The sequence below is a fragment of the Diadema antillarum genome, unplaced genomic scaffold (genome assembly GCF_040938485.1).
Source record: "Diadema antillarum isolate AM-2024a unplaced genomic scaffold, OU_Dant_1.0 scf00000030, whole genome shotgun sequence".
Lineage (NCBI taxonomy): Eukaryota > Metazoa > Echinodermata > Echinoidea > Diadematoida > Diadematidae > Diadema > Diadema antillarum.
In genome coordinates this window covers 1,624,855-1,641,388 of record NW_027270919.1, presented here as the reverse complement: position 1 = coordinate 1,641,388, position 16,534 = coordinate 1,624,855, and the positions used below count along the sequence as shown (strand labels likewise).

Here is a 16,534-nt window from a genome sequence, read left to right as displayed (position 1 = left end):
TTGTTGTGTCAGATATAGCCTAGGCCTAATCAATGATAATACTTAGGCTGCTTAATAAACTTTACTTAAATAGTATACGACACTGACTATTGTATTTAGGGGGTCTATAATAATAGGGACGTCTGCCATTCTCATCAGTAACTCACAATGGTAGCATGCACAGCTGCACAGCCCAGTTTTCAGTCGCTGTATGTAAGTGTAAAAACGTTTTGGTCAGGCTACAGTACTAACGTTACCTCCGATCAGTAGACAGACAGTACGAATGGTGATTTCTACACGGGGGACCTGTGCAGCTATGGAAGCTAGTCTAGTCTAGTTGTTTGCTTGAATGTGCAAATTGTGACTGATTTCCACGAAATTACTACTAAAACTCAAAAGTGTTCTGTAGAGTCTATTTCATCGGGTCTCTCTCAGTTCGTTATGTAAACCTAAGCAAATCTACGCATTTTCAAAAAGAATCATTACCTCAATAAATCAATGAAATCTCTGTCGATTCTCTCTTCCTCCCCCGTAGTATGTTGCAGATCAGAAGAAAATGAACTCACTGCATACAAAAACAGATCCTGTGCGGCGCGGCGCGCGACGGCGATCAAAATTACGGCGGAGGCCTCCTACGATCCTAACCACAGAACTCTGCTAGAGTTCTGTGCTCCTATAAACCGCAACAGCGACCCCAACACGTGGGGTTTGTGTACATCTCTCTCTTAACTAGTCTTGTCTCCAAATTTTTTATGGGAATGTTTTGTTGTTGTTTTTATCTCGTGTTAACAACGAGACACCATTTGGTAATATCATAATGTAAACTTATTTCCCAAAAATAGACAGATTCTCAGGATCTAATCATAAAAATGCCGCACTCTGGTGTTGCGGGGGGAGAGAGATGGGAGAGGGCCGGTGGTGGGGAGTTAGAATCTCTCCCTGATTGTTGAGACTATGCAGTAGTGGCAGTGTTGTGCGCTCATCCATCTAGATCCCATATCCGTACATAATCCCCGGCCAAACGGTACATACCGGCCGCCGGTTGGATAGAGTCTAGTGAAGGGCCGTACCAGTCGCCGGATTGAAACAAGTGAGTTCTTGCAAATAGAACCTGAAGGCTGAAGCTTTTGTGAGTTTTCACATATATGTGGTCTACCGGTATATAACTATATAGACATCTACATCTGGGTAAAACTCTAGTGTATAGAGATAGAACACTTTAATATTGCTCGTGCAGTTCGTGATAGTTCGGTGCAGTTCGTTAGATACCGTTCCCTCACAGACCGCTATCAACGTTGAGTGATGTTCCGGATCGTGAAACCGTGGGATCAAACTCAAAGTGTAGAGCAGTGACGTTCGAACCCAAACATGTCTTTGCATGGATTGCAAAGAGTTGCCTGGCCTGCAACACTAATAGCACATTGTGAGCTTCCTGCACTAAGAAAACCTAGCTGACTTTGTTGATGTTGACATCATTCATTACCTGGCCAGTATTTGTTTTTTGTATGATTTATAAACACTACAGAAAGAAACCACGCCAACTGTCAACATCAGACTCACAGCTACAATGTTTCTCGTCGGGCTAACAGGTGGCATTGCATCAGGAAAGAGTACCGTCTCTAGCATCTTCAGGGAACTGGAATGCGTTGTCTTAGATGCGGACAAAATTGCACGAGAAGGTTGGTACCAGGTTGTCTCACCAACTACAGTAGATAGACATAGACAGATGGTATGGAGTATGCTGCTATGGACCGATTCGGGTTCGTTGAGGGCAGCAGACAATTTGTGGCACTGGGCGCAGCCATAGTGAGTGTCTCAGCCGACCCCCCCTGCTCTCCCCCACCCCCGGGCAACATGTTTATCACGCACTTGTAACAAAGGTTCGCGCACTAAGCAAGCGTTCGCGTACTCGGTACGAGACGCCTATTGGCTAAAACGACCATGCATCAGTTTTTCATTCTGCGCGCGGAAGGGGGTGGGGAAGAGGAGGGGGGGTCGGCTGAAACACCTCGTTAATGGCGCTGCCCATGCCAAAAATATACATAGCACGTCACAGAATCGGTCTATAGACCTATATGCTCTCAATGATCGATTGATAGGAAGGGAAACAACCTAAGACAAGAACAATATATAGATTGTCTATTGTGAGTCATTCCACTTTCCATGATGCTCATGTAGAATAGGATCAGACAAATCTACTTTTGTGAAGGGTGGTGATGCTACATTTACACCATGTTCCTGTTGCCGTGCCGTGCAGCAACACAATTTCCAACAAAAATAGTGTGCCATGATTAGAGGGTTATTCTCCTTTTCATCCCCTCCATATTCTAGTTTTGTTCATTCCATTTCACCTCCTACAAGCTGGTAGTTTTGTTACCTGCCTACGACATGTCTTTACATTTTGCTATGTTGAACCCATTTTAGTACAGCCTACTAGGTTTCTCAGCAGCACAGTGAGTGCTGTGGCAAATTTTTTGACAATTTATAAACCTGACATGGCGTACACGGCAATCATGGCCTGTCACGTTTCCCTATCCCACTCCCAAGCATTGTCTCATGTCCATCCTGTTTTGTCCATAGTGGCTTGCAAAATGGTTTGCTGTGGCCAGTGGGAACATAGTGTAAATGTAGCATGAGGACTTCCCAAAGGTCCTCTTTCAATATGAAGTATTAATAGTTCTGTTTGGTATATTTCTTGGTATGTGTTTGTGTGTGTAAATGGCCCAAAACCACTATTTCGGCGCAATTGGTCAAAAATCGTGTCGCTTTAATATGTTCCTACTCACCTAGGAGAGATAAAAAGCTCTTTCAAAATGCCCCTGTGATTTTATGTGATGCCAAGGGACATATAAACAAAAACTGAAATCATTTCGAAGGCGAAATTATACCACTAAGCCATTGGTGGAGGGTTAAGTTCGGCCAACAGGCTTAAAAGTGCATGTCGCCAACGATGATTTTTAATGTTTTCTCAACTTTATGGGAAAATATGAGCATAAAGAGGAAGCTTACTCACGGGTTCAGAGAAGTGGCTTTGTAATAAGGTTCTATGAAAACCTAACACAACTTTTTAAACTAACCATTCTTTATCAACAAAATAACTGATGGAAATGTGTCGCCAGATCCGCTGAAACATATGTTACCATCTTTGTACTGCCAACTTGGTTATGCTATTACAGTGAGTACTACACAATTGTATTGTTTTTCTGACCAAAAGGGGTGTAAGTTTATGTTAAAAGATATTTCATCACTCAGCTTCAAAAGACATGCGACTGCTAATCTCGCAAATACAGATTTTAAAAAGGTAGATTTAAGAGAAGTAACATACGTTACCATCTTTGTAAAAAGTATGAAGGTGCATGGCTCTGAATGATTGTTCTAGAGTTGAGACTAATGGAGTAGATTGTCGTCATACCCATGGGTGGCAAAAGATTCATTATTATGTTGCTAACTTACGATTTAATCCACAAGTGTAACATACGTGATGTAACTTACGTTACCACCAAATGACAGAAAGCTTAATTACACCATTAATTACCACCTAAATATACATTTATCGAATCTGTGCCGTCGATTTGAGGTCATGGGATAGCTCAGCAACTTCTTTCAATGGCATCTTGATCATTGGCAGCGCGCAAAATACCTTTACATGATGTGTTGAAAAACTGAGTAAGTATTTGATTGTTGGAAATGTGTTGTTGTTTTTCATAGAATCATGCTTTACTTCTGTTTATTGTGTCTTTATTAAGTCAGTAGATTCCACCGTAAAAATCAAGTTATTGCTTTGCTGTACAGGTTTATTCTTTTGAAATAAATCACTAAATTTATTACGTAACGTATGTTTCAAATTTTGGTAACGTAAGTTTCAAGATGTTGTCATGTTGATAACAGACAATCCACAGAAAAGCCCATTTAATTTGAGACAATTTACCTGGTAATTGTTGCAGTTATGATGTTGATGAGTTTCTCCGTCAAAACATATCAAATTCATTTACAGCTGTATGTTCTTGTTTGTTAGGAGGATGCAGTAAAAGGGGACATAATCATAGTATCTTTTAAAAAAAATCGTTTGGTGGGCGTTGATGTTCAACTTGGCTTAATGATGTCATATTCCAGGTATAAACAATGAATTTAACATTGTTTTAAGAAAATTCAATGAATAGCTAATAAACTTAGGGATTACGCAGATCTCTACTTCAAAACTATTGGATCAGGTCCCTGCATTAATATAGTAACGTAAGTTTCTAGTTTTGGTAACGTAAGTTTCATCAATTCATGTCATTGAAAAAGGATATTTTAGAGAATGTGCGTGGATAAAAATAACATTTAATTGTTCTAGAACTATAGTTGAAGGAATTCCATAGGGAAATAAGTCTTTTCAATTATATTTATCTTCGGTTATCATAAGTCAATATGGTGACTTACTACTACCTGACTATTTTTAACGGAGAAAATTAACTCAAATTTGTGTCGTTATATCGTTGATGATCTCAAAGTGAAGAAAAACACACTTTGAATGAAGAAAAGGTAACAAAAATACATGTGCATTAAAGAAATGTAATTTTAACTATTACTGAGTATACCAGGGCAAGTCCAAGATAACACGCGCGTGACGTATGGGACATTCAGAGACTTTTATGACCTGAAAAATAGTGTTAATGGCCTTTGATCATATTGAACTTTATCATGGTGATGGATATCGAGGAGAAGTATAATCATGTAAAAAATTGAGAAAAATGACCTTGACAATTATATTCTAGAAGAGAAAATATGTGCCGTTACGTATGGGACCAGAAAAATTTTGTTTTTTTGAACATTTTTTTCAACCTCAAAACTCTCTGAAAGTATTTCATTCTACAACTTGTAACTCACTGTGATGAAAGTCACAACACTCAAGATTATCACAGGTAAGTTTCATGTCATTAGGCAAAAAGCTCTAATTACAGGTTCTAATTAAAGACAGACATGACGTGTTACGTATGGGACAGTTACGTATGGGACACTTTGTCCCCCATTCATTTAGTGTGTGGAGAACCATGTTTATGGGTATTTTGCATAATTATTGAAGTAAAATCAGTTGAAACTACTCAAATACTGATCCAGATTGTCAAGGAAACAATATTCCCCAAATATTCACCATCATAGTCATATTCAATCATATTTTCATATTTTTATGACCAATCTGAGTATGCATGCCCTTTGTCCCCCATTCGTTTAGTGTGTGGAGAACCATGTTTATGGGTATTTTGCAAAATAATTCTGCAAAATACCCATAAACAAATTTTTGCATAATTATTGAGGTGGAATCAGTTGAAATTACTCAAATACTGATCCAGATTGTCAAGGGAACAATATCCCCCAAATATCTACCATCATAATCATATTCAATCATATTCTATATTTTTCATGACTAACCTGAGTATGTATGCCCTATTTTTTATCAGGATAGTTACTACTAAAAAATTGAATAGTTTAAAGTGTTTACTTCCATTGAAGAAGGGCAGTTTGCCATTTAGTTTCAATAAAAAACAACTTGACACAAGAAATATTAATTTCAATAGATAAGCAATACCTGCTGCGTGAAATTCCAGTAATCGAGTAGATGTATGATGTCTGTCTAGCAGTCAGGTCATTGATTTGATTCACACCTCAGTATGTATGTACCCATTAATTTTGTTGTGGCTGCTATTGAAAACTGAATAAGGACAATTTGTGTATCACTTGCAATTTTAAAAAAAATCATTTTACTTTATTTTTTTTTTTTTGATATCACAACCGTTTCAATTTGGATCTCCATCAAATTAACTTTGAATTCCTATAGTCTTACAATTGTATGCTCTTTAGTAATTCATATTATTGGTTTCCAGTCATCTCATAAAATGTTGAAAACTGAATCCCCATTTCTACAAAAACTATACCATCCCTTTAATGCTGATTTTCATTGTGTATTTTGCCATCTTCCCCTCCCCCTTTCTGAAAATTGTTCAGTCAAGTTCATGTATTGTTTCAAGTGTCTATAACTCAAAAAGTAGCTACAAAGTTGGGATGCTTTCTTCAGGATGATTGACTATTTGTGTACAGAGAGACCTTCCCAGCTAGCTACATGCATTCACATGCAATATATATGAGGATGTCCCATACGTAACCCATTTGTCCCATACGTAACATTATTTCAATGCCTTATAAAAAAAATTTCTTTTACTGTTTTTTCTTTTTTCTATGGTATTTAATTTCTCTAAACAATAAATTAGAACTTTCCAAAAGGGCATTCAAATAACCTTAGCAATTTCAGAAAAAACCTAAAAAAATGACCTCATTTTGTTACGTATGGGACATCTCATGATAGGACACGAGCTAATTTGCATAATCATTTGCATAATCCCTAAATTTTCATACCAAGTTAAACTATTTGATGAACTTCTTATGTCCACATATTAATCAAATATCATTTGCTTTCCTTTGGATAAATATGAATTTTTATAAATGTCCCATACGTAACGCTGTGCTTTACATTTATGCAAATGAAGCCCTTGAAATTTGCATAAATTTACGTAATATAATTTTTTCCTCCATGGAAATCAAAACTTCAACTCATAAGCTTCAAAATGATACCAAATATTGCAATATTGAGCAAAGATGAAATTTTGCCTTCTGAGGGGACCTTATCTTGGACTTGCCCACCATCATAGATCGGGCCTACATGATAATAATAATGGTAATAATATTATAGTGATGTATGTTTCAGTAAGATATATGTTTAAGACATCAACATTTTTTGTTGTTCTTCCTTCTCGTTGAAGTTAAATGCAGTTGCAATGGGGAAGAGCAGTGCTGAGATTAAAACCCCATATATAGGGAACGTATCAGCTGCAATCAGATTGGCGAAAAATCATATCTCTAAGCAAAGATTCAAGAAAAAAAAAGCAAGTACCCGTCGCGTAGTTGACAAAAAAAAAAGAAGCAAAGTCACGCATCTTTTTTTTTTTTTTTTTTTTACCCTACCAGGGTAACTATAGGGGAGGGGGTTCGAGGTCCCCCGCCCCTTTGCCAGCAGTCAAAATATAAACAAAAGGAAATAAAAAGAAAAAATGAATCGCAGAATCCTCCTCCCCAGTTTGAAATAAACAAATTAAAAAAAAAACATGAAATTGGGCTTGTACTGGCAGCATAGAATTAAGCTGAAGCCTTTCTTTATATTTCTTCAATTTTCTTTTCTTTCTTTTTTTTTCTTGCTTGTCAGTCGATGAAACCCGGTAAAAGAAATGAAACAAAAGAAAAAATGGCACGGGAGCTTTTATTTTTCTCCCTGTCAGGTGATTAAAACTGGAAGTAGTCAACTTTTTCTAACTCTGACCCCATCCCCCACCCCATGAAAATCCTACTTACGGGCCTGCCTGTAATCATTATCAGTACCTTTGTTGTGCATGTATAGCAACTTGTCCTTTCACTTTTCTTTTGAAAGATTCAAAAACATTTTTCCATGCAGGAGACAATTTCCAGATACGGCAAGAATTATTAATGCAAGACTAACTTGTTATTCTTGTTATCGTTGTGGATTATACTGTCTTATGCATACATAACAAGGACAATCGAGTACATCATTTCACTAATGACAATTTCATTCATCCTACCCAGTATTGTGCTAATGCAACTATGTAATTTGACGTTAATATCTTCATCGACCTCATTTGCCATAGTCAACTTAGTAAAGTAGTCATTTATTTAATTAACAAAGAACATTTCTTGGTTCCTTCTGTCCATATCTCTTGTTTACCGAGTTCAGAAATTTCAAATACAAGCAATACGGCGTTATTGTTCATTATGAAGCACTTTAATCAGGCCCGTAGCCAGGGGGGGGGGGGGGGGGGGGGGGGGGTGCGTCGGGTGCGTACGCACCCCCCCAAATTCTGAAAGGTCCACTTTTTCATAATAACGGTTTTTAGCAATTCTCAAGATAACAATCCAAATAAATATAAAGACACATTATATGCTACGTAAATGTGGAAGAGTACGTTTAACAATGTTAAAAATGATTGTACGAAACCCTTTTGTTGTATGAACCATCGGATCGTCCCCATGCACACAAACACAAATGTTATGTATCAATTTGTGCGAGCTGTTACATATTGAAAACTTTCGGTCATCTGCGAAGCCGCGCTTCCGTGCGAACGCTACAACACGTAAAACGGGTCAAAAATCGACGCATTTTTCCACAAAATCTGCCATAACTTTTAAACTGTTTAAGAAGCAAACTTGGGGCGCCCGGATTCTGAAAGTGGACACTTTAGGGATTATTTATGTGTATATATCTTTCTTGTAACATTTGTAGCAGTGACGCAAATTAGATCAGAAAAGTACCTTATGAGTAGAATTGTCTATGGCGAACAGTCCAAATTTGACGAATTTGAGCATATTTTGCCGTCTTGCAATTCTTCCAGACGGGATATCTCGAGAACGGAAGATCGCACAAACTTGGGGCACACGGTTTCAGAAAGTAGAGGTTCTGCCCATTTTTGTGACATAAATAAGAATCTTGTCCATTGGTTGAGCAGTCCTGACGCAAATTTGCAGTAAAGCAAGACTACCCATTCACAATTGCTGTCATAGGGAACGTATACAATCCATACAGAACTATCACGTGACGAGACTACCAACGAAAATTTGAGCCGTTGACCTTCACTGTCTGCCGTTGTCAGCAGTGTGACAGTTCTATTGGTTCTCATTCTAAAGTGAGCCAAAACCTAAGAACATTCTCACTTATAATTTCCAAAGAGTATTATGCAGGCACGCAAACTCATTTTAGTTGTATTTCATTTAAATGTAATGGGTAAGAGGGTATGAGAGAGAATGGAAAGTGCTGAGCTATGAAGTAAAATGGTAAAGTAAAAAGTTTGTCAGATAGTATTACAAAAGCCTGAATATTGCAAGAGCTCCGGAGTAAAAACAGTCAGTGAAAAACCCTATGTATGATAGCATTGTGAGAGCGTTAGACTGCATTGTGACACATCGTTATTTAATTTACATTCTTTATTGATATATTTTCATAAATATCTCAGGTAATGAGTCGGATTGGATTACAATTCTCACTTACAGCTTTGTAGAAGTCTGAGTCAACAGTATCACACAGTACTTCAAGACGTATTATAGTACAAACGATTTCTTGAGCCTGCACCGTTTCAGGCTCTGTTCTGGATACGGCGGTAGAAACTCATTCTTTTTTGTTGTTTATTTTATCATTATTTACTAATCTCTTTTCTAACTTACAGGTAGCGGATTTCTTTGCAGGCCAAATTCGGAAATGTAGTGTTGATTATTACTTATACATTTTCTCATGTTGTGACAGTTCTATTGGTTCTCATTTTAAAGTGAGTCAAAACCTAAGAACATTTTCACTTATAATTTCCAAAGAGTATTATGCAGGCACGCAAACTCATTTTATTTGTATTTCATTTAAATGTATAATGGGTAAGAGGGTATGAGAGAGAATGGAAAGTGCTGAGCTATGAATTAAAATGGTAAAGTAAAAAGTTTGTCAGATAGTATTACAAAAGAAACTCATTCTTTTTTGTTTGTTTATTTTATCATTATTTACTTATATCTCTTCTAACTTAAAGGTAGTGGATCTCTTTGCAGCCCAAATTCGAAAATGCCTAGAGACAGCTAGTAACCAAATATGCTACTATAATTTAATAAATAAGAAATAACCATTCCAGTATGTATCTTAGTGTGCACAGTAAGACAGATCAAATCAAATAGGAAACCATCTGAGCACTAAGCCTGAGGTCTAAATTTGCACTCAACTTCTTCCAATGGCTAATGGATGTTTATTTTTTTAATTTCACTGACCTCCAAATTTCACAAAGAAAACCTTCTTAGCATGATGGTTAATATGACATTTGACTGATATTGGAGATGTTTGCGAATCGGATCTACTACCTTTAATATTATTAAATCTAAAATGATTATTTGAAAGTTCGGAAATGCTGGAAATATCCTACCACAAGGAGGCAAAATATAAATGGTTCACATTTACAATTCATTTTGTTTTAAAAATTTTCTTATTTATTTTCGTTTTTGACAAACTCGCATACCAACGGCTGATATACTGTATAGTAAAGTGAATGTTTCATCTTCCAAACAGCATCCAATGGGATGGAAAACTCCAACTGAAAGGTGGACACCGTGACCATACTCGCTAAAGAAAACGCGTAATAGGGGTCGTTTTTTCTCACGGATTAGATGGAAAGTGTGATGTACGAGGGTATATAATCAAAGGGTATCAAAAAGGCCGAAATTTGGGAAAATGGTATATTGTTCAATCATGATGAAGTACTTCTTTAGGGTGCAGGAAACATTTAAGGAATACTTGTTTTTAAGGCCCGAAAAAATCATATGATCATTACTCGTTTAGGGGCCATTTTGAAAGTCCATGGTGTCCACCTTTTAATTGTCGCTACCCCTCCCGGGACAGTATCAAAGGACCGTTTTGTTAATTAACGCAATCCCCCCTTCCTTTAAAAATCCTAGCTTCAGGCCTGCTAACGCGGGTATACAATAGAAAAAAATAAAAGTTAAAACAACACCAGGAAAATCACTATTCTCAATTTTGCGGCGCGCTACGCGCGCAGAGTCTCGAACACAATTAAACTTTGCAACTTCCTGGCAAAATGAGTTTTTAGTATTTCCTAGATGAAATACCGTAACGCCATTGCATGCAACAGACAAAAATACAAATTTCCTCGAGACTTTAAAACATCATTAAAACAGTCAAAATTCACAATTTGCGGCGCGCTTCGCGCGCAAATTCTTATACAACTTTTGTAGTTAGGTCGTCTAAAGAATATATATATATATATATATATATATATATATATATATATATATATATATAATTTTGTGTGTGTGTGTGTGTGTGATCATTGGTATTGGTACCGAAGGTCCGTTTTTTTAGTGACCGCACCCCCCTTGAAAAATCCTGGCTACGGGCCTGTTAATAGAGTAACCATCTCGTTTCTGCCGTTTCTTGTTTCATACAAGTGTTAAAAATTTTGTGAATACTGTTGTATTGCAACTGCTATTTTCAAACTGTTCCTGCATAGAATAACTGTTGCAACAGCAAAGTTATGGAGTCTGTAAAGTTATGGATTCGAAATATATCTTTCAACAGCATGAAGTGACAGCTGAAGAAAACAAGATACAAGACATCAATATGAAGATAACACGTTACAAGACGTCAAGCATACGAAAACTTCCATTATGATAACATTGAAGTGAAACCTACGTTACCCACCACTCGTTTTATATTACACGTACATCATGACAATATTTTCGTCCGTGAAGGCACGTGAAAGCATGTTCCCAACTCTTATCATTTCAATGCCATAAATTCATAAGTATGAAGCCAATTGTCTTCAAAATATCAGCAGTAACGGATTAATGTTCTACTCCAGAGTTTATACGCGGACATGTTATAAAGTCTTGCAGTTTTACAACTATTTCAATTGTAATTTTTGAGAATTGTATCACCATGATATTGCGACGTCTTGTTATATATATACGTTCACTTAGAGTTGACGAGAAATTAATGTAAGAATATATACCAAAACCAAAAAGAAAAAGTACCAAAATCAGTTGCACATGTAGTAGTATTATCTTTGTAACTTACATTACATTAACGTGAAACATACGTTACGTGGAATCTGACGAATATATTTTTGCGCACGTAGATTCACATGTTTCATCGATGATACTCAAGAATTGGCTGGCAATTTGGGACTGATAAATGTTGAAAATATTTTCTGAAGAAAGTCTGACATCAAATTATCAAGAAAACAAATGAACATTACATGAAATAAGATTTAACACAATAGGACATGCTGTGTTCAGTATAGCATACAGGTCATTTGCCATCCTTCCCATCTGCAGGCAGCATTTACAAACATGGCAGCCGATGGTATACTTCACATCTGACGCATAATTATCTCAATCATAGACTGTAGTCACCAATCTTAAAGCATTTGAAATAGAATGACATTGGTAACGTATGTTACATGATGAAATCTACGCCCAATGAAAGAAATTATCACACCACAAAAATAAAGCAAGATTGTGTGTTCATATTTTTCAACTACAAACTTGAATATTTGTGTCATGGATTGGTATAAAAATGAAACCTATTCTAAAAACTTTAATTTTCGCGTTTTGCGATTGTCCAATTGTGCCGAAATAGTGGTTTTGGGCCAAATGTGTTTCATATTTTGACTAATAGTATTTGAGTCATTTACACATCTTGTTTCTTTTTGTCTTATTGTATTTTAAGTTGTGGAACCAGGAAAGCCAGCATGGAAAAAAATAGTCAATCATTTTGGAGAAAGTATTCTCCTAGAAGATGGGACTATTGACAGGCCAAAACTTGGTGCCATCATATTCGCTGATGCAGACAAGCGCAGACTGCTCAACAGATGCACGCATCCATACATTCAGCGGTCTATGCTTTGGCAGATTCTACTAAGCTTTTGCAAAGGTAAACTCTGAGGTCAACGCACTGAAGTGAGCGTTTCATACTATAGATATCATATTTTCACCCGAGTGACAAGACCTTGTATCTCAAATTTTGATGAAATTTACTTTTTTGGATTAACATTGAGATAATCAATTAAGTGATGTCCTCTCCAAATTCTAGCTGTCTTACCCCAAAAAAAAGAAGCCACCATGCCATATCAAAGGAAAGGCTGTCCCATTTGATAGAGTGCTTAGGCTTCCTTGTTTGTTTTTTCTTGCTCTCCTGAGCATTTGACATTTTGAAGATACATGGTCTTGTCACCCCAGTGACAATATGCCAAATTAAAGCCAATGGGGGCATTCACACTGGAATTACATTGTACTGTGGTATTAAATACAGTTCGACCTCGATTATCCAGCCTCCTTTTATCCGGAAATCTCTATTATCCGGACGCGTTCACGCTGTGAAGGACTTTTTTTTTCATCCAAAAATTGAGAAAAACACAGTGACTTTAAACTCAATTACAATTTTTACAAAACTCACACGATTTACCTACAGTATTCCCGACGGAACTAACATAAATTCACACCACATTATAATCGTAAAAGTACCGGTAAGCAGTCATGATCTATAAATTCACCATAAGAACATGGATGGAAAACTTGTCAGTAAATCACGGTGCTGTCGAGGCCATATCGCGATCGGTCATTGAGAAAGCTAACAACAAAATTAGGAGCGCAGACACAACACACAGCATTGTCACGTCATAAACCTTGCCAGTGCATGTGACTTGGACGGCAGCTATATACATTAACATTGTGTCTCCCATATCCGGCCAATTCGCTTATCCGGATGATCGCCGGTCCCGACATGGCCGGATAATCGAGGTCGAACTGTATCACGTAATTAATTGTCACCTTTCATTGGTGAAGTATGGCAGTAATTGATTTCGCAGTGTCTCGTGTGGTAGGCCTACCGTTCTCATTCACAAAATACTGTGATATACATCTCCTATGGGGAGAGGACTGGAAGCGTGTAAGGTTATGGGGGAAATATGCCGCAGCAGAAGCGAATCTAGGGGGGGGGGTTGGGGGGGTTGCAAACCCCCCCCCCCCCCCCAAAAAAAAAAAAAAAAAATCCAGGACCATTTTTTAAAATCTTATCTTTGTTTTTAAACTTGTAATTTTTGGCAATGACCTCTATACCAAAAATAGTGGTGTTTTAGATGCAAGAAAACGCCATTTTCACACACAGATTTTCAAAAATTCTCCCTACTGTGGGAGGGGGGACACCCCCCTCCCACACCCTCCCCCCCCCTTTATAAAAAGCTACACCGATCCGCCCCTGCACAGTGCACCATAAATACGTACCATGGTATTTCACAAGGTATTTTGTGAGGAGTTTGTGTACATTTGTTTTCACGTTACAAAATACCGCATGAAATATTGCAGTATTTCACCATAAGGGTAAATAGCCCTCTGCACAGACTCTTGAAGAGGACAAAAACATAATGAAATAGCTCTGCACAATTACCCCAGACCCTTTCCTTGACCCTAACCCTAATCCCAATCCAAACCCTAACCCGAACTCTAACCCTAAAACTAACCCTAACAATAATCCTTACTCTGACCGTATCACCTACCAGTATTCAATCAGGGGGTAATTACCGTGAGACAGAAATGGGAGTTTTAGCCTTGTTAATGTTGTGATAACCAGCAGTGTTTAGCCGTGTCCATGTGGCATGTTACTGATTTTGTTTCAAAACTTTGCCACTTTTTATTATATATTCCAGCATTATTTGATTATTTATTGTCATGTAGTGATACTACACTTTCTATACTAAAATTACATTTTTACAGGAAAAAACAAGCAAGCACAATTCAATGGCCTGAATTCACAAAGGTGGTACAATCTTTGTTCATGGTTTAAACCATGGACAAGATTGTACCACCTTCGTGAATTCAGGCCTTTATGTTCGCATCAAAAACAGGCAACATCTGGACATTCAATTAATTTCATATCTACAGGATACAGCTATGTTATTCTTGACATCCCATTACTGTTGGAAGGAAGTGCCTTGAAGAAGTACATCAAATATGTGCTGGTGGTGTTTTGGTAAGCTCTCTACATCTAAGAACCCAATAATATTGAGAGAATGGAACATTAGTGCTTCATATTTATGATAAGATGATACAAAATGATAGAATATCCTGCTCTACAATGAAAGACTAAGTCATGAAACTTCCAAATCATTTCTAACATAGTCACCATCTTGACTTTGGTTGGATGCATTACGATCATAATCTTGATTTATTAGCCTTTATTTTTTGTGGGGATTCAATATCAACTGATAAAACAAGCATCATGATTTAACGATTTTTGAAGGGTCTTAAAGGCAGCCGATCGCCATCCCTAATGGTACGTAAACTCCTAACGACCGAAGTTTGTGCATGCAATTGCGCAATGCCAGACTCGGTGCTATATCCATAAACGTGTGGGACAATGCTGCCACTGAGACATGTGTGTGTGTGTGCATGTGTGTGTACTCATCATACACAAACATTGTCACCGCGAGCTGCGGTGATTGGAGGAGAGAGGCCAGAAGACACGTGTGTGTGTGTGTGTGTGCATGTGTGTGTACGCATCATACACAAATATTGTCACCGCGAGCTGCGGTGATTGGAGGAGAGAGGCCAGAAGACGTGTGGCTCTTTTGGCCTCTCTTCATGCACATGCGCTCTGAGTGTGTGCGTCCATTCGGAAGCTCACGTAAGCTCGCTCGGACAGCCATTTTGGGTCAGGAGATTAGCACAGAGAGCGCTCTTGTAGCCTACGCGTTTTGTTCGCTGACCCATTGAGCCAGCGCTATTCTCATTCGGGGTCACTACATTTGATACAGAATGGGGGAGGCAGCGTGTTGCGTTCGTCTCCGTGCCGCACAAACCACTCGCCACGACTGAGTGCCTTTAAACTACATCACAATATTTTGAATATACATGTATGTGCTTGTCAAAAATACTTCCAACAGATAGCAGTAGTCATGAAATGGAATTGAAATGTTACAGGGCATTTGTGTTATTTTCATGATATTGCACTACCATATATTGCCATCTAATAGACATATTTGTCAACTAAATATGTCCAATATATGAGCAGTTTCAGTTCGTTAGAAGCCTGTTTACATATTTTCTAAAAACCACTTTGAGTTCTTTAGAAGCCTGTATTTCCTTACAACCTCTTTGTTTTTAACACAGTGACAAGGATGTTCAGCTGCAAAGACTGATGAAGCGCAATGACCTCACAAGAGAAGACGCTCTTCAGCGCATCCACTCCCAGATGCCCCTGGAGGCCAAGCGAGATCTAGCTGACCTTGTCATTGACAATAACGGGAGTTTGGCAGACACGCGGCAAGCCGTTCTGCGAGTGCACCAGCAGCTTCAAAGTTCGTATGCACACTGGCTGCCACGCCTAGCCCTTGGTGGATTTCTTCTGGTTGCTGGAACAGCCCTGTATTCTATATATGCCTTGTATACTAACACGTGACTCTGGATATAATTGATATGCATATTATTTTTTAGAATCATTAGTGTTCAGTGTACTGTAAAAGTGGAAATTTTAGTGGTGTTGAAATTTTGCGCATTTTGCGCAACCAGAAACTAGTGCAAAAATAAAAGGACACAAATATTTTTGCTTGCCATATTATGTTCTTCTAGTGGGTGTCTTGATTTCGCGGAACTGAAAACAAGCAAAACACTTCTTACACAGCTGAGTGTGAAAAATTAGTCACGCAAAAATATCCATTTTTAAAGTATGCCAGACATCTTTAGGCTGTTTTGATGCAGCATGTATATGTTATAATATGACATCTCATAGCTGCTGTCATTCATTCTGGTGGTTTTATATGCTTTAACCCATAGGTTGTTTTAGATGATTTGTACTAGTTACGCTAGTATGAAGTAAGGAACACGTAAAAGGGAGATGAAGAAAACCATGGTTCAGTACACCTAGCTAGGGCATGATCCACGAGTCAGTGGTATGCAAATAGTCTTTCTTGGA

The 16,534-nt window shown here is 37.8% G+C and overlaps 1 protein-coding gene across 1 annotated transcript; it reads left to right on the top strand.

Annotated features, from left to right (window-relative positions):
* Nucleotides 1-1,546: 1,546 nt before the first annotated feature.
* Nucleotides 1,547-16,145, top strand: LOC139740697 (dephospho-CoA kinase domain-containing protein-like). Its single transcript, XM_071651268.1, has 4 exons — nucleotides 1,547-1,658; nucleotides 12,296-12,499; nucleotides 14,506-14,593; nucleotides 15,733-16,145. The coding sequence occupies exons 1-4, from the start codon at nucleotides 1,547-1,549 to the stop codon at nucleotides 16,019-16,021; spliced, it is 693 nt and encodes a 230-aa protein (XP_071507369.1). The 3' UTR covers nucleotides 16,022-16,145.
* Nucleotides 16,146-16,534: the final 389 nt, after the last annotated feature.

What these genes read in the sequence shown, in the direction of transcription:
- LOC139740697 (XM_071651268.1), top strand. Translation starts at nt 1,547, where the DNA reads ATGTTTCTCGTCGGGCTAACAGGTGGCATTGCATCAGGAAAGAGTACC. An exon ending in GGACAAAATTGCACGAGAAG is followed by an intron (nt 1,659 to 12,295) that starts GTTGGTACCAGG and finishes TTGTATTTTAAG; the next exon opens with TTGTGGAACCAGGAAAGCCA. An exon ending in TATGTGCTGGTGGTGTTTTG is followed by an intron (nt 14,594 to 15,732) that starts GTAAGCTCTCTA and finishes TTTTTAACACAG; the next exon opens with TGACAAGGATGTTCAGCTGC.